The 20,470-nt window shown below is 40.9% G+C and overlaps 1 protein-coding gene across 1 annotated transcript; it reads left to right on the plus strand.

Moving 5' to 3' along the window:
- The first annotated feature begins 861 nt into the window (after nt 1-861).
- LOC125450698 (large ribosomal subunit protein eL36-like) lies at nt 862-1,248 on the plus strand. The gene has a single exon (XM_048526757.1). The coding sequence runs from the start codon at nt 862-864 to the stop codon at nt 1,246-1,248; it is 387 nt and encodes a 128-aa protein (XP_048382714.1).
- Nucleotides 1,249-20,470: the final 19,222 nt, after the last annotated feature.

Genomic DNA, 20,470 nt, shown 5'->3' on the forward strand with positions numbered 1-20,470 from the left:
AGAGGAGGAAAATGATAAGGAGAGTAAGAGGTAGGGGAGATCAGGAAAGGAAAAAGGTATGAGCAATAACAAGAGTGAGAAGGGCCACAGGAAAGTACACGGACATTGCCTCCTTTTGTTTCTTTGACCCTGGCAGTGGGCATATTGATAAACAAGAAAGCCAATGGTACGAGGTACTTTAGGATAATCCAAGGAGATTTTAGGAAGAATAAGAATTGAGTTTTAGTAACTAAATTGGAGTAGGGAACCTAATGGGCTGAAAGCTGATAATTCCCTCTGACTTGATCAAAAACATCCCAAAGTGTTGAAGGGGGTGGCTGTAGAGGCGGTCAATTCATGGATGATCCAAAATTCCGTTGATTCTGAAATGATCCCTGTAGATTGGAAACAGCTAAATGTCACTCCACGAATTATGAGTATGTGGATAAGGTTGAGCAGCGTGGACCTTGCAGCTGCTCCTGGGTTTGCAAGCTTAGTTAAAGATTTATTGTAGTGTTATTACAGTCATTATATTTCACTAATTTAAAATACATTTGGGTAAGTACATGAATAGGAAAGATTTCAAAGGATGTGGGCCAGGAACAGGCAGGTAGGACTACTTTAATTTGGGATTACGTTCGGCATGGACTGTTTGGACTGAAGGGTCTGTTTCCATTCTGTATGACTCTAATGTGAGCATGGATTTTTATAGGAAAAGATGTTTTTGATGAGATTGGTGGAGATACTTTTCAGGGTGTTACTATTAAGATTATTAAGTGGAAGGTAGTATATTTCAGAATTTTCAGAAGACTTAGAGGGTTAGAACAAAATTAAAATAATGGGATTAAGGAGTGACTAAGAAGAGAACAGGGATTGGGGCAAATGGGTCATTCTCATTGGCAGGGTGTGAGCTGTAGAAATAGCAATAGTTATCCTATGGCACTTGACCTGCGCAAAGGTCACTCGGTCACCAAGAATGAGACTGGCCCAAGGAAGTGCCATAGTAGAGGGTACCAAACCAAGCATACCAAGTTTGTCAGAGATCTGATTCCTGAGGACTGTGGTTTTCCTCCCTATAAAAGGTGTGCACTGGAATTTCTGAAAGCCTCTAAAGATAAGCGTGCACTCAAATTCATCAACAAAAGAGTTGGTTCTCACGTCCATGTGAAGAGGAAGAGAGAAGAATTCAGCAATGTACTGGTAGTAATGAGAAAGGCAGCTGCAAGGAAAGATTATTCTGCAGAATGTTGTTACAATTTAAGTTCTTAAATTATACTTTAAAAATATTTCAATGGCAGACTGTGACTAGTGGAGTATTGAAAAGATCAGAATTTAGGCTCCAACTGTTCAAAATATACATCATGATTTGAAAGTGGGGAATATGTCTAATAAGGAAGGTGTACTGTGGTGTACAGGAGGATTTTGGCAGGCTTATTTGATGGCAAGAGCATGGAAAATGGAATATAATATGGGGAAAGTGTGGGGTTATCCACTTTGTAGAAGGAATAGATCTGCAGGGTTTTTTAAATTCATTTATGAGATGTGGGCATCACTGGCTGGCCAGGATTGATTGCTCATCTCTCATTGCCCTTGAGAAGGGGTTGGCAAACTGACTTCTTGAACTGCTGTGGGTTGATCCATAATTCCCTTAGGGATGGAATTACAGGATTTCCACCCAGCGACAGTGAAGGAATGGGAAAATATTTCCAAGTCAGTGGCTTGGAGGGGAACTTGCAGGGGATGGTGGCCCCATACATCTTACCCCCTGTTCTTCTAGCTAGAAGGGGTTGTGGGTTTGGAAGGTGCTTTACCTATCTGAGGAGTCGCGAATGGTGCTGAGCATTGTGCAATCATAGGCAAGCATGCCCACCTCTGACCTTATGATGGAGGGAAGATCATTGATGAAACAGCTGAAGATGGTCAGGCCTAGGATACTTCCTGAGGAACTTCTGCAAAGATATCCTGGAGCTGAGATGACTGACCTCCAGCAACCATGACCATTTTCCTGCGTGTCAAGTCTGACTCCAACCACCAGAGAGTTTGCCTCCTAATATCCATTAATTACAGCATTGCTAGGGATCCTTGATGCCACACTTGGTTGAATGCAGCCTTGATCTCAAGAGCTTTACTGTCACCTCACCTTATTTCTTAAACGATAAGAGGTTGGAAAGTGTAGATGTAAAAGTTTTGCCAGATTTTCCCCCAGGATGGCAGGATTGTCCGATGAACAGTGTTTGGGCAAACTGGGCATGTATTCTCTAGAGTTTTGAAGCATGAGAGGTGATCTCATTAAAAACTGCAAAATACTTAAAGAGATAGACAGGGAAGACACAGGGAAGATGTTTCCCCTGGTTAGGAAGTCTAGAACCAGGGGCATAATTTATAAATAAAGGGATAACATTTAGGACTAAGATAAGGAGACATTTTTATCCAATGGGTTGTGAATCTTTGAAAATCTCTATCCCAGAGTAAACTCAGTATTTGAGTATATTTAAAGTAGAGGTTGGTAGATTCCAATTACAAATGGCATGAAGGGTTATGGGATAATGTGGGTAAAAAGCAATGATGCGTTCAAACAGTCATAATCGGATTAAATGGTGGAGCAGATTGACGGGCTGAATGGTCTACTCCTGTTCCTGTGTTCCAGTTAAGGGGGAAACAAGATAAGTTATCTCCAGCTCTTTTCTGATCACAGCAATGGGAGGGAGAGAGACAGACAGACCACAATCTTTCATCCTGCTCCTCCTGACCTCCAGGGTGTCAAAGGCACTTACCTTCTGGAGTTAGAATCTCTCATCTCCCTGACACTGCCTGTTTTCCCAAGCTCTGTGTCATCCAGGAAGCAGCTATTAAACTCAAGTCATGCTCCCATTAACAATGCAGGAACCTGATGTATAGTGATGTCTCAGCCTGTCTGAGAATCACAATCCTCACTGGCCACCTTCACAGAAAAGGATCAGCTACCTACTGACAGTGACCAGTTAACACATTTCTCATAGGTATTTAAACCACTCCCTCAGTTGTGTTTTGGGGGGAGTGGGTAATGTAGGGGCATTATTATCAAGAGGCATTAATTCTGCTTCCATCTCTCACCACTATCTGGCCTGCTGAGTATTTCCAATTTTTTTTGGCTTTTATTTCAGATTTCCAACAACCGGAGTATTTTATTATTTGACACAAATCTCAAGAATCTCAAGATTTGGTTCAGCATCAGATGTTATATTAGTTTCAACTAGGTTCACCTCCCTCCATAACATTAGATCTAACACAGAACATAGTTTGCAACATGGCACATTATCCTCAAACAGTTGTGTCTTATCTCCAGAGTGCAAGCAAAGATTTCTACACTGGTTTTCTTCATCAATACGTTTAATCATCATTGCTTTGCTGAGCCCATTCTACATAAAGATGCTACTAATAAAACTGAGCATATGTTCTCTAGTCACTTTTCAAAGTACGAAGTGTAAGTTTTTATATTTTTGTCCTCTGACAACATAAGGGTCTGAGGGTCTGATTGTTTCTGCTAAATGATTGGTTGTATCTGCATTAAAATCCAATTATATCTGAAACGTTTAATCATCCTTATCTTCAACTCATAGTTATCTTTCCTTCATTTATCCTAACTACATGTCTGAATCACAATAAACACTTGCTGCAGGAATATATTATGAAGATAAAGCTTTTTGAAAAGTCTGCATAGTTAGGTGTGAAATGTTAAACTGTTGGTGCTAATGGTGCATTTAATTAAGATCAATACAGTTCAACTTCACATTTACCACCTTGAGCTGTGAATGAAACAAACATCCCCATTTCCCCAGGGTTGGACTTCAACCAGTGTTAAACAATCTGAATCTCAGTCACTGAGCTGGCCTAGCTTTATCTTATCTATTTGAATGTTTGAGTTGTGACAGTAGACAAGCTGATCACATCCAAATCATTTATATAAATGACAAAAAGCAATGGACCCAGTCCCAATCCTTGCGGCATATTGCTAGTCACAGGTCTCCAGTCTGAAAAGTAACCTTCCACTACCACCCCCGATGAAGAGTCTAGGCCTGAAATGTCAGCTTTTGTGCTCCTAAGATGCTGCTTGGCCTGCTGTGTTCATCCAGCCCCACACTTTGTTATCTCAGATTCTTCAGCATCTGCAGTTCCCATTATCTCTTCCACTCCCACCCTCTGTCTTCTAACTCTGTAGCTCTGTACCAAATAGCTAGTTCTCCCTGTATTCCCTGTGATCTAACCTTGCTAACCAGTCTACCATGGGGAACCTTGTCAAACTCTTTTCTGAAGCCCATAAAGATGATATCCACTGCTCTGCCCTCATCAATCCTCTTCATTACTTCTTCAAAAACCTCAATCAAGTTAGTTAATCACGACATGGTGAGACATGGCACGGTGGCTCAGTGGTTAGCACTACTGCCTCATAGCGCCATGGAGCCAGGTTCAATTCTAGCTTCCCATGACAGTGTGGAGTTTGCACATTCTCCCTTTGTCTGCGTGGGTTTCCTCTGGATGCTTCAGTTTCTTCCCACAGTCCAAAGATGTGCACACTAGGTGGATTGGCCATGCTAAAATGCCCAGGGATGTTTAGGTGAAGTGAATTAGACACGGGAAAAGAAGGGAATCAGTCTGGGAGGGATGCTCTTCAGAGGGGCAGTGTGGATTTGTTGGCCTGAATGGCCTGTTTCCACACTGTAGGGATTCTATGAAAAAAAATCCTATGATTTCCTATGCATAAAGTCATGCTGACTATCCCTAATCAGTCCCTGCCTTTCCAAATTCGTGTCAATCCTGTCTCTTACCACCTTTCTTAAATAGTGACACAATGTTAGCTGTCTTCCAGCACCTCACCTGTGGGTATTGATGATATAAATATCTCAGCAAGGGGCACAGCAATCACCTCCCTTATTTCCCATGGAGTTCTAGGGTACACTGGATCAGGTCCCGGGGATTTATCCACCTTCATAAGACATCCAACAACTGCTCCTCTGTAATATGAACATTTTTCAAGATATTGTTATTTATTTCCCACATTCTCAATCTTCTCTATCCTTCTCCACTGTAAACACTAATGTAAAGTAGTCATTTAGTATCTCCCCTATGTCCTGTGGTTCCACCCATAGGTGGTCTTGCTGATCCTTAAGGAGCCCTGTTCTCTCCCTAGTTACTCTTTTGTCCTTAATGTATTTGTAGAATCCATTTGGATTCTTCTGAACCCCATTTGCCAAAGCTATTTCACATTCCCTTTTTGCCCTCCTAGTTTCCTTATTACATATACTCCTACTGCCTTCATACTCTTCTCGTCATCCCCTAAATCTACCAACCTTGTCCTTCACCCTAACAGGAACATATTATCTCTGGACTCTTGTTGTCTCATTTTTGAATGATTCCCATTTTCCAGCCGTCCCTTTACCTGCGAACATCCGCCCCCCTACAACTTTTGAAAGTTCTTGCCAATATCATCAAAATTGGCCTTCCTGTAATGTAGAACTTTAACTTTTAGATCTGGTCTATCCTTTCGCAACACGATTTTGAAACTAATATAATTATAGTCACTGGCCCCAAAGTGCAGCCCCACTGAAACCTCGGTCATCTGCACTGTCTCATTTCCCAACAGTAGGTCACCTTCTCTAGTAGCTAGATCCACATACTGAATCAGAAAATTTTCTTGTGCACACTTATCAAGTTCCTCTCCATCCAAGCCTTAACACAATGGCAATCCCAGCCTATGTTTAGAAAATTATAATCCCCTGCCAAAACTGCTGTATTGTTCTTACAGATAACTGAGACTTCCTTACAAATTTGTTTCTTAATTTCCCATTGATTATTGAGGGGTCTGAAGTACAATCCCAATGAGGTGATCATCTCTTTCTTATTTCTAGTTCCACCCAAATAAGTTCCCAAGACATATTCCCAGGAATATCCTCCTTAAGTACAGCAGTAATGTTATTCCAAATCAAAAATGCCACTCCCCGTCCTGTCTTGCTCCCCTTAAATATCCCTCCTATAGCAACTATACCCTGGAACATTAAGCTGCCAGTTGTCCATCCCTGAGCTACATCTCTGTAATTGCAATGATATCCCAGTTTCATGTTGCCAACCATGCCCTGACTTCATCTGCCTTCCCTGTTAGGCCTCTTGCATTTAAATAAATGCAGTTTAATTTATCAGTCCTACCTCATTGTCTGCTTTGTTCCCCTGATAGTTTGACTAACTCCTTTTACCAACTGTATCAGTCTCAGACTGCTCTCTGTCTTCACAATCTCCCTGGGACCCACTTTTCACCCCCCACCTTACTAGTTTAAATCCACCCAAGCAGCTCTAGCAAACCTCCCCACCAGTATATTTGTTCCCTTCCAATCCAGGTGCAGTCTGTCCTCCTTAAAAAGGTGTCTTCTACCCCAGGAGAGATTCCAATGATCCAGAATTGTGAATCCTTCTCCCCTGTACCAGCTCCTCAGCCACGCTATCCTCCTATTCCTACTCTCACTAGCTTATGGCACAGGGAGTCTGATCCCTGATTCTGAACTCCTTGGTTATAGGGAATAACTTCTGTGTATACTACCTGTCTAGTTCAGTTAGAATACAATAGATTTCCATGAGATGCCCCGAGCCCACCATTCTTCTAAAGTCCAGAATTAAATAATCATCTGAAGAGAAAAAGTAATTAGTGTCAAGGGGAAAAGGCAGAAGACTGGCACTAAATGAATTGGTCTTGCAGAGAGTCAGCACAGTACAACGAACTGAATGGCCTTTTGTGATAATACCAGTCTATGATTCTAGCTCTAGCAGTATGTACGGTGAGAGAAACAGATTAAAAATTCCAGGTCACTGACCTTTCCTCAGACAGATGTTACAAAGTACAAGTTACACAGTAAAAGAGTAAATGGAAATCTCCTTGGAGAGAAAAGCAGAAGTCATTAAATAGGTTTGACTTAGTTCAAAAACAAATATGGATTCAAATAATCTCAATATATTAATAATGAAGCAAATCTCTAAAAGCATTTCTTAGGTGCAGAACTGATCAATCTGATGAGTTGAGGAGATCAGTGTCATTCTAAAGAGGAAGACATTTCCTTTGGAGAAATAAAAACAATTATGTGGAGATTAGGATGTACTTCGAAATCTTCTTTCCAGCAGCTGATTTGTGCATTCTAAGCCTCTAGATTCATGTTAAAAATGGGTAATGCATTCATTTCTTGACAAGATATTGAGACCCCGGATCTCCATTCCAGATCTTGAGGGGTATTTCAATTCAATGTTTGAAATAAAATGACACATTTGGCTTAAACTTAGCTACAAATCTCTTGGAATCTTCTCATTGAAACCTTTTGCAACTTCATATGGGCCCAGGTGACAGATGTCTGAGCAGATGGCAGCTTTCCCTTTTTTAATATTAGATGATATAACAGGATGCAACCAAAGTCAATTAAAACAAGGTCAGATGTCCCACGGATTTGACTCTGAAGCTTCTTTCGAGGATGGAAAGGCACCTAGATTGAAAATCACTGTGTGCTAAGAGTATCAAACACATTGGTAAGAAATTCCTCAGCTGTTTTGATAAAGAAGATAAACCATTAAAAATTAATACCTGAACAAACGAGAAAAAAAATTCCATCCAAATGCATAGCTGCATTTTTACCAATATTACGCAAAGGTATTTTAGCTTATTGGAGAATTGTACTGAGGTATGAAAAGCTCAGTAACAGGTTTATCAAAGCTTGATCCATAGCCCAACATGTTTGACTGAGCAAGAGGCAAGTGATTTAGGAAGCATATCAAGCTGTGGGAAAGGATGCAGGAGATATTTGCTCAAATAGTACCCTGAATGAAGGCTATATGGAGAGACCAGAGAAACTGGTGGTGTTCCCTTTTGAGCAGGGAATGTTAATAATTTGACAAAGGTGTTAAAATTCATGTCAGGCTTTGATGGAATACGTAAACAGAAATGGCAAGAGGATCAGTGGCTCAACAATATACTTCTGATAATTACTAGAAGAACATGGGGACTTTTCTAATGCAATGAGTTATGATCTGGAATGTGGTGCCTAAAAAGGCAGTGGAAATGGGTTCAGTATCAATTTTTCAAAGGCAATTGAATAAATATCTGAAAAGAAATCATTGACGGCAATTATACGGAAATGGAGCTAATGAGATAACACTTGCCCAGATTTGATAAATCACTATGGGCCAAATATCTTCCTGGCATGTGTCCTTCAATGATTCTGCTCTACTTTGGTAAAAAGAACATTTTACTTTAACATTTTCAACCTAGAGTTCAAATCTCGAAATGGTCTCAGCCCCTTTCAATCTCTGTAATTTCCTTCATTTTGTCAACCTTCCAAGATCGCTGTACTCTTCCAAATCAGGCCTCTTGCACATCTTCAATTTTAATCATCATCTCTTTGGTGGTCTTTATTTGCTGAAAGTCTGGATTCTCCCCCTTTCTTTCCCCCCTTTTTAAGATACTTACTTAGCCATACCTTTTCAACTAAGGTATGTGGCTTGGTTTCTAACTTTTTTGGTAATCATTCTCTGAAGTGCTGCAGCGCATTAAAGGCACCACATGACTGCCAAGCTGTTACTGCTTTAGAAGCTTTGATGTACATAATGTGAAAAATCTGCCAAAATAAACTAGGTGTTAACATTACACCAAAGTCTGTGCCAAATGGTAGATGTTGCATAAAATACTACTCCCAAAAAGGGCTGGTAATTTTGGACCAGAAACAAAGTTGCTGGAAAAGCCAAGCAGGTCTGGCAGCATCTGTGAAGGGAAAAGCAGAGTTAATGTTTCAGGTCCGGTGACCTATCCTCAGAACAGCTCTGAGGAAGGATCACCGGACCCAAAACGTTAACTCTGCTTTTCCCTCACAGATGCTGCCATATCTGTTTGGCTTTTCCAGCAACTTTGTTTCTGGTCCTGATTTAAAGCATCCGCGGTTCTTTCGGTTTTTATTTAGTAATTTTGGACAATGTATTAAATTGCATGAAATATGATGATGTCATACAGGCTTGGATGGGGTTAATGCAGAATATCTTAGGATCCCTTAGAGTGCAGATGTGTGTTCACATAGTCTTAGTAACTATGCTAATCTCACGAATGTAATTGTACCTGATTGCCATCACGCAATAAACAGCATCTAGTTTAAAATAAAAGCCTCCTATTGTCAAGGCTCAGTTTGTGTCAACAAATTATCCCTGTCACAGGCTGCCAGTTGTTGGTATCCCAGACCAAATATGACATGATGATCAACAGTGGGCATCATTGCTTAACATCACAAGATAATAACAAAGGATATCCTATTAAAAGCCAATGAGAATTCCAATGGGCTGAAAAGCAATTAATTCCTTTAGAATTAGGAGTAGTGCTAACTGTTTCAAAGCCTTTTTGGCTGTATGGATTACACATTCAGCTGGTCAGTAGCTGCTTCAGCAAAGCATTGAAGCAACTGAAAAGTGAAACAGCCTGCAGGAAAGCATCATGTAGAAGACCAACATGGCAGAAGCAGCACTTCTTTTAACTTCGGACCTAGTGAGAAGTGGCCATCTTGGCCTCCTCCTGAGGCCCTGTAGAAAGGAAACAGGACCTCACATCAAATTCAGCCAATTACTAGCCCATCAGTCTTCTCTTGTTCAACGATGATTGAAGATGCAGCCTGGAATGCACTACCAGAAGAGATGGTAGAAGCGAGCACATTGAAGACAATTAAGAGGCACCTAAATGGGGTGCATGAATTGGGAGAGAAGAGAGGGATACAGATCAAAAAATGGCACATTTGGTTTTAGATTAGTTAGGGCAGGATGGTCGGCACAGGCTTGGATGGTCGAAAGGCCTGTTCCTGTCTTGTAGTTTTTCATTTGTTCATCATGAAGTCAGAAATAGAGATGTTTACTGATGATTGCACAATGTTCAGCACCATTTGCAACTCCTCCGACAATGAAACAGTCCATGACCAAATACAGCAAGATTTGGGTAATATCCAGGTTTGGGCTGACAAGTGCCAATTAACTTTCATGACACACAGATGCCAGGCAATAACCATATCCAAAAAGAGAGAATCTAACATCACCTCTTGAGAATTCAATGACTTCACCATTACTGAATCTCCCATTCTTAACATTCTAGGAGTTACTATTGACCAGACGCTGAACTGAATTAGTCATATAAATACAGTGATTACTACAGCAGGTCCAAGACTCGGAGTCCTGTGGCAATTAAGTCACCTCCTGAAGCCCAGGTCATATCTAGTACCTACAAGGCATAAGTCAGGAGTGTGATGGAGTACTCCCCACTTGCCTGGATGAGTGCAGTTCCAACAATTCTCAAGAACACGATCCAGGACAAAGCAATCCGCTTGACTGGCACCACATCCACAAACATTCACTCTCTACACCAATGAGCTCAGTAGCAACAGTGAGTAGCATATTCAAGATGCACTGCAAACATTCACTAAGACTTCTGAGACAGCACCTTCAAAACACATGACTACTGCCATCTGCAAGGACAAGTGTAGCAGATACTTGGAAACACCAGAATCTGCAGGTTCTCCTCCAAGTTATTCACCATCCTGACTAGGAATAGATCACTGGGTCAAAATGCTGGTACTTTCTCCCTCATGGCATTGTGCGCCTACTTGGTCCAAATAGACTGCAACGGTTCAAAAGGCAGCCCACCACCATCTTCCCAAGAGCAACTAGAAACTGTCGATAGATGCCAGCCTGGCTAGTGATGCCCACATTCTATGAATGAACTAAAACAGAAACAAATGTGAACTGAAAGGTAATCGCATCTGTCTGCTAAGGATTTGTCATGAAGAGAGACTCTGTGGGAGGAAAACTGACTAAATGTTCAGCAAGGAACAAATAGGATTAAGTACCCTAAAGCCATATGCATGAGCAAGAAATGTCATCCCTTGGCTTTTGGTAGTGAATGCCTTGGCCAACAGGCCAATGCCACAAAAACAGAGCATTGAGTCATTTGTCATTATCATTGTTTGTGAGACATGGCAGTACATAAATGAGGTATCCCAAAAGTGACAGCTTTGCTCCAACTAATGAATTGTTGGTGAAGTAATTTGAACTATCCTAGTGGTGTGAAAAGTAATTTTGCACAGAAGTTACTTTGTGCACTGGCAGCACTATTCTAGCACTTGCAGACTGATCCTGAGGATCTTACTGAGTTCTGAGGCATATCAGCTCAAATCTCAATGGGTAACACTTTTGCCTCTGATTTGCAAGGCTGTGGCTTCAAGTCTTACTCCATACGCTTGAGTGTAAAAACCTACATTAACACTCCCTGGGCAGGACTGAAGGACTGTTGTACTGCTAGGTGGCCCATCATTCAGATGAAATGTTAAAACTAGGTCCTGTCTGTTCTCTCAGATAGATTCCACAGCATTATTTCAAAGAAGAACTGGGCAGTTCTCCCCAGTGTGCTGACTAACGTTTATCTTCCGATCAACACAACAGGAGAACAGGGTCAATTAGTCATTGTTAATGTTATTATTTGTGGAACCTTGTTGTGACCAAATCAGTGGTCATATTTCCTACATTATGGCAGTTCAAAATTCCCTCCTTGGCCATAAAGTACTTCCACATATCCTGAGGTTTTGCAAGGTACACTGTTGATGTATGGCTCCCTCTTGTTGTCTCTGTAGCAGAGATCTGTAGTCTACAGTGAGAGGATGCTCGCCCCACCCTTAACTCTCCACTTCTCCAGCCAGTCATAGGACTGACTTCTAAGAGTTGAGGCTAACCCAATTCCATGTTTGAGACTGATGACAGTACCGTATCTCATAGGTAAACATCAACCTGGGAGAAATTCTGAATAGTCAGATGTCTAAAGAAACATCAAGGGCCTTAAAATCGCTGGGATCAATGATGTACATGAAGAATAGCAGAAACTTGACAAGAACACTATCTTAACAGAACTCCCAGACCTATCCAGCAAGACCTGAATTGGAGAGGATATCCTGGATGTCCAAAAATGAAGAGTAATTATCAAGCTGTCAAAGGAAGGGAAACTTAACGATTGCAGCAACTGTAAGAGCATGACACTGTTGTGTTATGACCAGGTGAGGGAGGCAATTGGCTCCCCTCTTTTTAACCTCTTCTCACTGGGCTGCAACTAATATTTTTATTTTCTGTTTATGACAGCCACCACTCTTCAATTAAAATGTAATTTTCTAGAAAATGAAGGAGCCAATTGCTAAGAGATAGTAGGAACTGCTGATGCTGGAGTCTGAGATAACGAGGTGTGTAGCTGAATGAACACAGCAGGCCAAGCAGCATCAGAGGAGCAGGAAAGCTGACGTTTTGGGTCTGCGCCCTTCTTCAGAAAATGCTAAGCTTTTGTTGAGTAAAATAATGAGGGCTATTTTTCTACCTATTAACACCATGGGCAAAAAAATAAAAATGCAAAATCAAATACACACACACGCACGCACACACACAATTACAGGTAACAAGCTTAAAAGGAAGGTGGAGAAAAATTAACTCTTGCAATTTAAGAGCCCTTAAGATCTTTGAAGTATTCGGAGTGTAAGGTCACAGTTGATTTATTGTTGACAACACAATGTGGAGTGGGAGGAACTCAGCAGGCCAGGCAGCATGAGAGGAGCTGGAAAGCTAATATTTTGGAATGGGGCCCTTCTGTAGACCCATTTCTGAAGAAGGGTCCCCACCCAAAGTGTTAGCTTTCCTGCTCCTCTGATGCTGCCTGGCCTGTTGTGTTCCTCAGCTCCACATTGTGTTATCTCAGACTCCAGCATCAGCAGTTCTTACTATCACTGATTAATTGTTGAGTAATTGCAGTAGCGAGATGTGTAGGCATCTCTGAAAACTTATTTGAAAACTGTGTGAAAACTTCTTTCTACTGGGTATTGTTTTCTGAGGTGTTGTGACAATGGGCAAGGAGAGAAAGACAGCAGGCTTTTCAGTTTTTACTGTTCAGAATCCATGTTCTTCTCTCTGCTCTGCTGCTCAAAGGCAGCAGCTAAAATATGGTTCAATGTGTATTTTGAAGTCTCACGCAATTGTATTTTCAAGCTAACTTGCAGGTGAGCCTTTCATTTCCTAATGTGTGAAATTATGGGGCCGGTGGTATGCCACAAGTTTCGGTGCTAGGCCCACTGCTTTTCATCATTTACATAAATGATCTGGATGTGAACACACGATATGGTTAGTAAGTTTGCAGGTGACAGCAAAATTGGTGGAGTAGTGGACAGGGAAGAAGGTTAGCTCACGCTCGATCAAATGGGCTGGTGGGCTGAGGGGTGGCAGATGGAGTTTCATTTAGATAAACGTGAGGTGTTGTATTTTGGAAAGGCAAATCAGGGCAGGACTTATACACTTAATGGCAAGGTCATGGGAGTATTGCTGAACAAAGAGAACTAGGAGTGCAGATTCATAGTTCCTTGAAAGTGGAGTGGCGGGCAGACAGGATAGTGAAGAAAACATTTAGTAAGCTTTGAGATAGTAGGAACTGCAGATTCTGGAGTCTGGGATAACAAGGCATGGAGCTGGAGGAACACAGCAGGGCCAGCAGCATCAGAGGAGTAGGAAGGCTGCCGTTTCAGGTCTGGACTCTTCTTCAGGAAATGGTAAGCTTGCCTTTATTGGTCAGTGCATTGAGTATAAGAGTTGGAAGGTCATGTTGAGGCTATACAGGCCAATGGTTAGATCACTTTTGGAATACAGGCAGTTCTGCTATATAACGTGTGTTTTGTTAACGCTAATTGGCTGTAACGCAATTGATGAATGGTGAACACTGTTTGGATAACATGAAGTTTCTGCTGTTCAGGTAAAACGATTTCCCTTTAATATGATTTTCATTTTCTACAACAATTTTCTACAGCGCGAGGTCACACAAGAAAGTGACTATCATGTTGTAGGAGAACTACCTGTACTGCAATTCTGGCCTTCCTGCTATAGAAGGATGTACGAAACTTGAAAGCTTCCAGAAAGGATTTACAAATGTGTTCCCAGGGTTGGAGGGTCTGGGCCATAGGGAGATGCTGAATGGGCTGGGGCTATTTTCCCTGGAGCGTCAGAGGCTGAAGGTTGACATTAAAGAGGTTTGAAAATCATTAGGGTCATGGTTAGAGTGAATAGCCAAGGTCTTTTCCCCAGGGTAGGGGAGTCCAAAACATGAGGCCATAGGTTTTAGGTGAGAGGGGAAAGATTTAAAAGGGACTTTAGGGGCAACTTTTTCATGCAGAACATCTTGCATGTGTGCAATGAGTTGCCAAAGAACATGGTGGAGGCTGATACAATTACAATATTTCAAGGGCATCTGGATGAGTTTTTGAATAGGAAGAGTTTAGAGGGACATGGGCCAAATGCGGGCAAATGGGTCTAGATGTATTTTGAATATCTGTTCAGCATGGACAAGTTGGACTGTAGGGTCTGTTTCCCTGCTGTACAGCTCTATGACTCTATGACTCATACGTGAATTGGAGATGCAAATTTCTTGATGTTGACTCTGCAATGTCTAGTTAAAAATAATACTTGAAGTGCGGATGGGCCTTATTTATTCTGCAGGGGTCACAAAATCCTTGCTTCAAGCTATGGTCAGGTGACCAATGAATCTGTTTTTGGTCTATGTTTCTTCATTTGTAAAAAAACATTTTTCATAAAAATGTTCATGAAAGGTCTCAGAGGTATAACAATCAGATGAGGGAAGTTTCAATAGTCCAGATTTACCACTATCACGAAAGCTGCCATAACCTGCGAGTCTTCAGCATATTGGTCCGCAACAGATTGAAGACAGAAGTAGACAGTACCATTCAAGAAGAGTAGGCAAGTTTCCAGGATGGCAGATTGTGCTATGAGCTGATCTTTACACTCGGGAACATAATAGAGCAAAACCTAATTTATGAGAAGATAACTTGTCATCAACATCATTTACTTCAAGGTGGCTTTCAACACCATCCATTGGCAGTAATCCTGTAGATGGGAATAATGTATGGAAACCAAAGCACTATGTTAACTTCTTCAAAACCTTCTAAAATGTTGCCAGCTGCTCTGCCAAGACAAGCACAGGCACAACGGACTCCTTTAATATCATCAGAGGAATACCGCAAGGCTGCATAGTTTCCCCATTTATTTTCCTCTTACTGATTTCATAGTCACATAGAACTATAGAAATATAGAAACTTGTATCAGAAGTAGGCCATTCAGTCCTTTGAGTCTGCTCCACCATTCAACATGATGGTTACTGACCCTTTATCTCCATGGAATATTCCTCCTTTCTCTAGGATGCCTTTAAAATGTATAAATGTATTTAACCTTTTCTTGAATATATTCAATGGACTTGGCCTCCACAGCCTTTTGTAGTGGGTCGTACAGTGGCTCAATGGTTCGCACTGCTGCCTCATAGTGCCAGGGACCTGAGTTTGATTCCACTCTCAGGCAACTGCCTGTGTGGAGTTGGTACATTCTCCTTCTATCTGTGTGGGTTTCTTCCCACAGTCCAAAGATGTGCTGGTTAGGTGGATTCCCCATCGTGTTCAGAGATGGGTCTGGGTGGGATGCTCTTCAGAGGGTTGGTGTGGGCCTGTTGCGCCAAATGGCCTGTTTCCACATTATAGGGATTCTATGAGCTCAAACTCTCTTGTAATTAAGGCCAATTTCCCTTCCTAATTGCTTACTGCACCTGCCTGTCTACTTTCATTGATTAGTGTATAGAAATGTCTAGATCCCTTTGTACATCAAAAATTCCCAATATATCATTATTTCATTAATATTCTTCCTTTCTGTTTTTCACACCGAAGTGCATGACTTCACATTTAGCCACATTGTGCTACATCTGCCATGTGTTTGCCAACTCACTCAACTCGTCTAGGTCACCTTGAAGCCTCCATGCCTCCTCCTCACAACTCACAGTCCCATATTTTTGTTTTGGTCATCAACAAACTTGGAAATGTTGCATTTAGTTATCTCATCTGGCTTATGTAAATGCATTGTGAATAGCTAAGACCAAGCACTAATCCTTGAAATATCCCATTACCACTGCCTGCCCTCCAGTAAAAGACCCATTTATTTCCACTCTAAGATAATAAAGTGTGAAGCTGGATGAACACAGCAGGCCAAGCAGCATCTCAGGAGCACAAAAGCTGACGTTTCGGGCCTAGACCCTTCATCAGAGAGGGGGTTGGGGTGAGGGTTCTGGAATAAATAGGGAGAGAGGGGGAGGCGGACCGAAGATGGAGAGAAAAGAAGATAGGTGGAGAGGAGAGTATAGGTGGGGAGGTAGTTTTCCACTCTATGTTTCTTGTCTGTCAATCAATTATCAATATAGGCCGATATATTAACCCAAATCCATATGCTTTAATTTTGCCCGTAAACCTTTTATGTGGGACCTTATCAAAAGTCTTCCAAAAAGTCCAAATACATCATATCCACTGGTTTTTCCTAATCTATTCTACAAGTTGCATCCTTAAAAAACTCCAGTAGATATGATGAGCATGATTTGCCTTTATTTATAGGTATTCAAAAACAGCAACATGACCATGAAGCCGTGACTCTAGATGTTCATGGTAAAACCAACTGCAGCCTACGCCCACGAGACATTGGAAGAAACCAGTAATCATGTCAAGTAAGTTGAACATTTTCCACCAGTGTTGCCTACAGAAGATCCTTGACATCACTTGAAGAGATAATATTATAAATGAAGAAATGCTGCGTCGGACTAGCCAGAGGCTCCTGAATGATTTTCTGACAGAGATGGCTAAGATTGACATGTTTCACCTCCCAGATGTGATGTCCTGTGAGAAAGGCAATACAGGGATAGTACTAGACTGTAGCAGAACAAAAGAAATTAACATGATTCTTTATTTTTAAATATAAAACCTCAAATAAGCTAAAATTTAAAAAGGGACTATTGTGTAAACCAGTAACCTTACGGTTTTATATTTAATAACAATCACTTTTCCAGCATCGTTAGCTCAATTCCAACTAATTTTAATACCTCCTGGTGCATTAATCCTGAATCTGGATAAGCCTAACCTAGGTGGCCCATGCTTTTTATATTAATACCTAATATAGTTATAAGAACACAAATGTAAGTGATTTTGATAATTACTTCAAAATATATTCATAGTAATCTATAATTACATTGCATTCAGTTTAGTTTAAACAGACATTGCCAAAATCATGATGGCACTAAAACATAAAATAGATATGACTCTTTAGCCAATATAAGAGAAGAACTTCTAAAGGCAAGATAACATCAGCTGGTTCATCAAACCTCATCCACTAATGCAATGCCCAAACTGGACGCAATTTTATACACCCACCCCAGCTCCTTGTTGCCACCCAAACCCAAATTTCTCCTCCTTCACTGTCACCCCACTGTCTTGAGAAAAAAGGAGAAGAAAGAGTCAAAAGTACAGGGAAAATAAGTGAAAAGTGTAATTTGGAAAATGTCTCAGTTGTCCTGTCAGCTGATTGAAACCAGTAGAATGGATTGTGTTAGCTAAAAAGCCATTTGCCTTCGGTATGACACCTGAGGGCTCAAGCACCTTGAACAGTTATGAAAAAGCTGCGGATTCAAAATTCAACACTTGTCATTTCTATAGTGTTCCTGCTGTCTAAGAAGTGCCTTCAGAGACTCTACAGTATAATTAAGGTAGAAACACAAATCAGAAGAGTAATAATTGCCTAACAACAAATGTCACTGTACTTTAAAGTAATTTGTTCCCTAAAATGCCCACATATTGTGATAGTGCTTTATAAATACAAGTATTATTATATTATTTTTATGAAAGTCAATCACTTGTTCCAAAACAAACCTGCAATATGAAAGAAAGGCAGCAAGGTCACCTGTGTGATCAGGGTGGTCACCATTGCTTTCTGAGTCCAACCATACCAGTTAAAATATCACCCTTGCAGTCAGCTTGTTTCCTCAATATTACCATTACATTCCTAATATCCTTAGGGATACTATGAGGTGAGATTACCAATTTACCACCTGTTAATGCTAAATTATGAGCCTGCTACTCCAATGCCCACTTAATTACTTAATTTACACTTGTACATTAGGCTGCTTACAGAGATTAACCACTGAGTTTGCTTTAAAATTCCTGGTACCTTTCAGTATACACTGAATTGAAATTTGATGAATCAAAACATACCTCCAAGTGCTAAAGGTTTCCTTTCACTCAGAAGGACAGTTTCCAAGTGAACTAGAAGATGCAGAGACAGGTTTGTCATATTTAATCCCGGGGTCAGGCAGCTTGAGGCTGCTGAAGCATCAATCAAAAGCAGACCAGGAGGCACAACGGTTGCATACATGATAATGACGAATAACACCCAATGCCTGCCATAGTGTGAATTGTAAAATCAAACACAGCTTGCACCTGCTGTACCCTGAACAAAAAAGGAACCCATGCTCATTTTGCTAGCTCCTGATCCTGTGTTGTCTTATTTCAATAAACCAATGAAGAAGCATTGGGTTGCTCCAGGGTCAGCTAGCAAAATACAAACAAAATGTGTTCCATTTTTAAATGTGCACAATTATTGAGGAAATAGTCCTTTAGAAAATTAATGAGCAATACAACTATTTTTAGTGAGCCCTAAGCTCTGAAATTTCTTCTTTCAATCTTTCTGCCTGTCGCTTCTTGATTACTGAAGGGATTTGGGTATATAGCAGGGAGGTCATAAACTTACTGAATGACAGAGAAGGCTCAGATGGGCCAAATACTGTAGTCCATCTCCTATATCGTCTGTTTGTACTTCTTTAAAATGCTCTTTAGACAAGCAAGTCTCTCCCCAAGTGTTTCAGTGCCAAACAACTGCTCCTTTTGAAGTGTCTTGGAATGTTTTTCCACATTGAAACCACAAAATAAATGCAGCTTGTTATTGATATGGATTTTGCCTTCAGCAGCATGTATTATGTTATGTGACAATGCTTATGTTGTCACTCATAATGTAAGGAACTAGATGTGGATAATGTGATATTGAATGATCCAACAGATGTTTATTACATCTAGCTTTTATATACATTTATTACACACTTTCATGAATGGGCTTCAGTTCACCTCACAGGTTACAAAGAGCAGCATGCTTTCAATACCATGAAATGCTCCAAGTGATCCCAAATAAGATGGTGTCTGAAACCTTTATACCCTCAAATCACATTATGATACAGTGATGATATGAACATGTTTCTTAAAGATGTACTGACGTACTTACCACAAGACCTAGTGTAACTATTATTGTAGTTATGGACCCCTTAGACTCTCTGGTGTCCAATGGTTACAGAAAACATGAGCAAAACAGTGGACACTATGCATTTTGTCTCCAGGATCATAAAGGTATGGTCAACATTACAGAGCAGAGGTAGGCAGCTAATGTAACATTTCTCTTAATAGGCTGTGCCCAAACAGGGCATTTGTGAATGATCAGCTCAGCAAGTTCCAAGAGCAAGGCTCAGGAGGTTGTCCCCATGTGCTTCTTCCACTCTGCACGACACAGCCAAAGATCATTAGATTGGGATGGAGTAGAGCCTACTTCTGCTGGATTGAAGAATCAGGCTAAATCTATTAAGAACTCTGATTCCAGTCTGAACTTCATTTAGTGAAGTTCCTTTCTGGGTCTGAGCCAAGAAAAACAGTTGCCGGTAGCTCCCTACCTGATCAGTTACCAGATCAAGTAGCCAAAGCTGATTTCGTGCAGACAGCCTGACCTTGGGAACAGTGAGAGAAAAAGAACTGTTTATTTGCATAATGACCAAGTGAATTAACTTTACTCTTTCCATGTAGAATCACACAGCAACTTCTTTATTTGTAGTGACTTTGAAAATTTTCCCAAGGCTCATCACTAGAGGCAATTTAAAACCAAATTTGACACAAAGCCACATGGGGAGATATTAGGACAGGTAACCATAAGCTTGGTCAAAGAGATAAGTTTTAAGGAGTCCTTTAAAAAAGGAGGGATGATGAAACCTACAAAGGGAATTTCAGAACTTAGTGCCCAGGGCTAAAGAAGGCACACCAGTGGTGGAGCATTTAAAATCAGGGATACTCAAAAGGCCGGAATTGAAACAGTAGAGACATCGTGATGGATTGTGAGGCTGGACAACCTTATAGAGATAGACTGGGGTAAGGCCATGGAGAAATTTGAAAACAAAGATAAGAATTTTAAAATTGAACTGTTGCTGAACTGGGACCCACCACAAGTCAACAAACACAGAATGTGATGGCTGAACAGGGCTTGAAACAGGACATGGTGTGTGTTAGAGCACAAGTAGCAGGATGATCTCAAGCTCGTGTAAAAATGCTAGACTATAAGGAATGTATTGATGTAATAAAGTCTGGAAGTAACAAAGACATCAACGGAACATTCAGCAGCACATGGACTGAGGCAGGGGCTGGTGTAATTGAGGTGGAAAGAGGCAGTCTTAGCCTTGGAACCAATATGTGGCTTTAAAGCTCATTTCTGCATCAAATATATCTTGACGTTGTGAGGCCAGTCTGGTTCAGACTCT

This window comes from Stegostoma tigrinum, chromosome 3, assembly GCF_030684315.1.
Source record: "Stegostoma tigrinum isolate sSteTig4 chromosome 3, sSteTig4.hap1, whole genome shotgun sequence".
Lineage (NCBI taxonomy): Eukaryota > Metazoa > Chordata > Chondrichthyes > Orectolobiformes > Stegostomatidae > Stegostoma > Stegostoma tigrinum.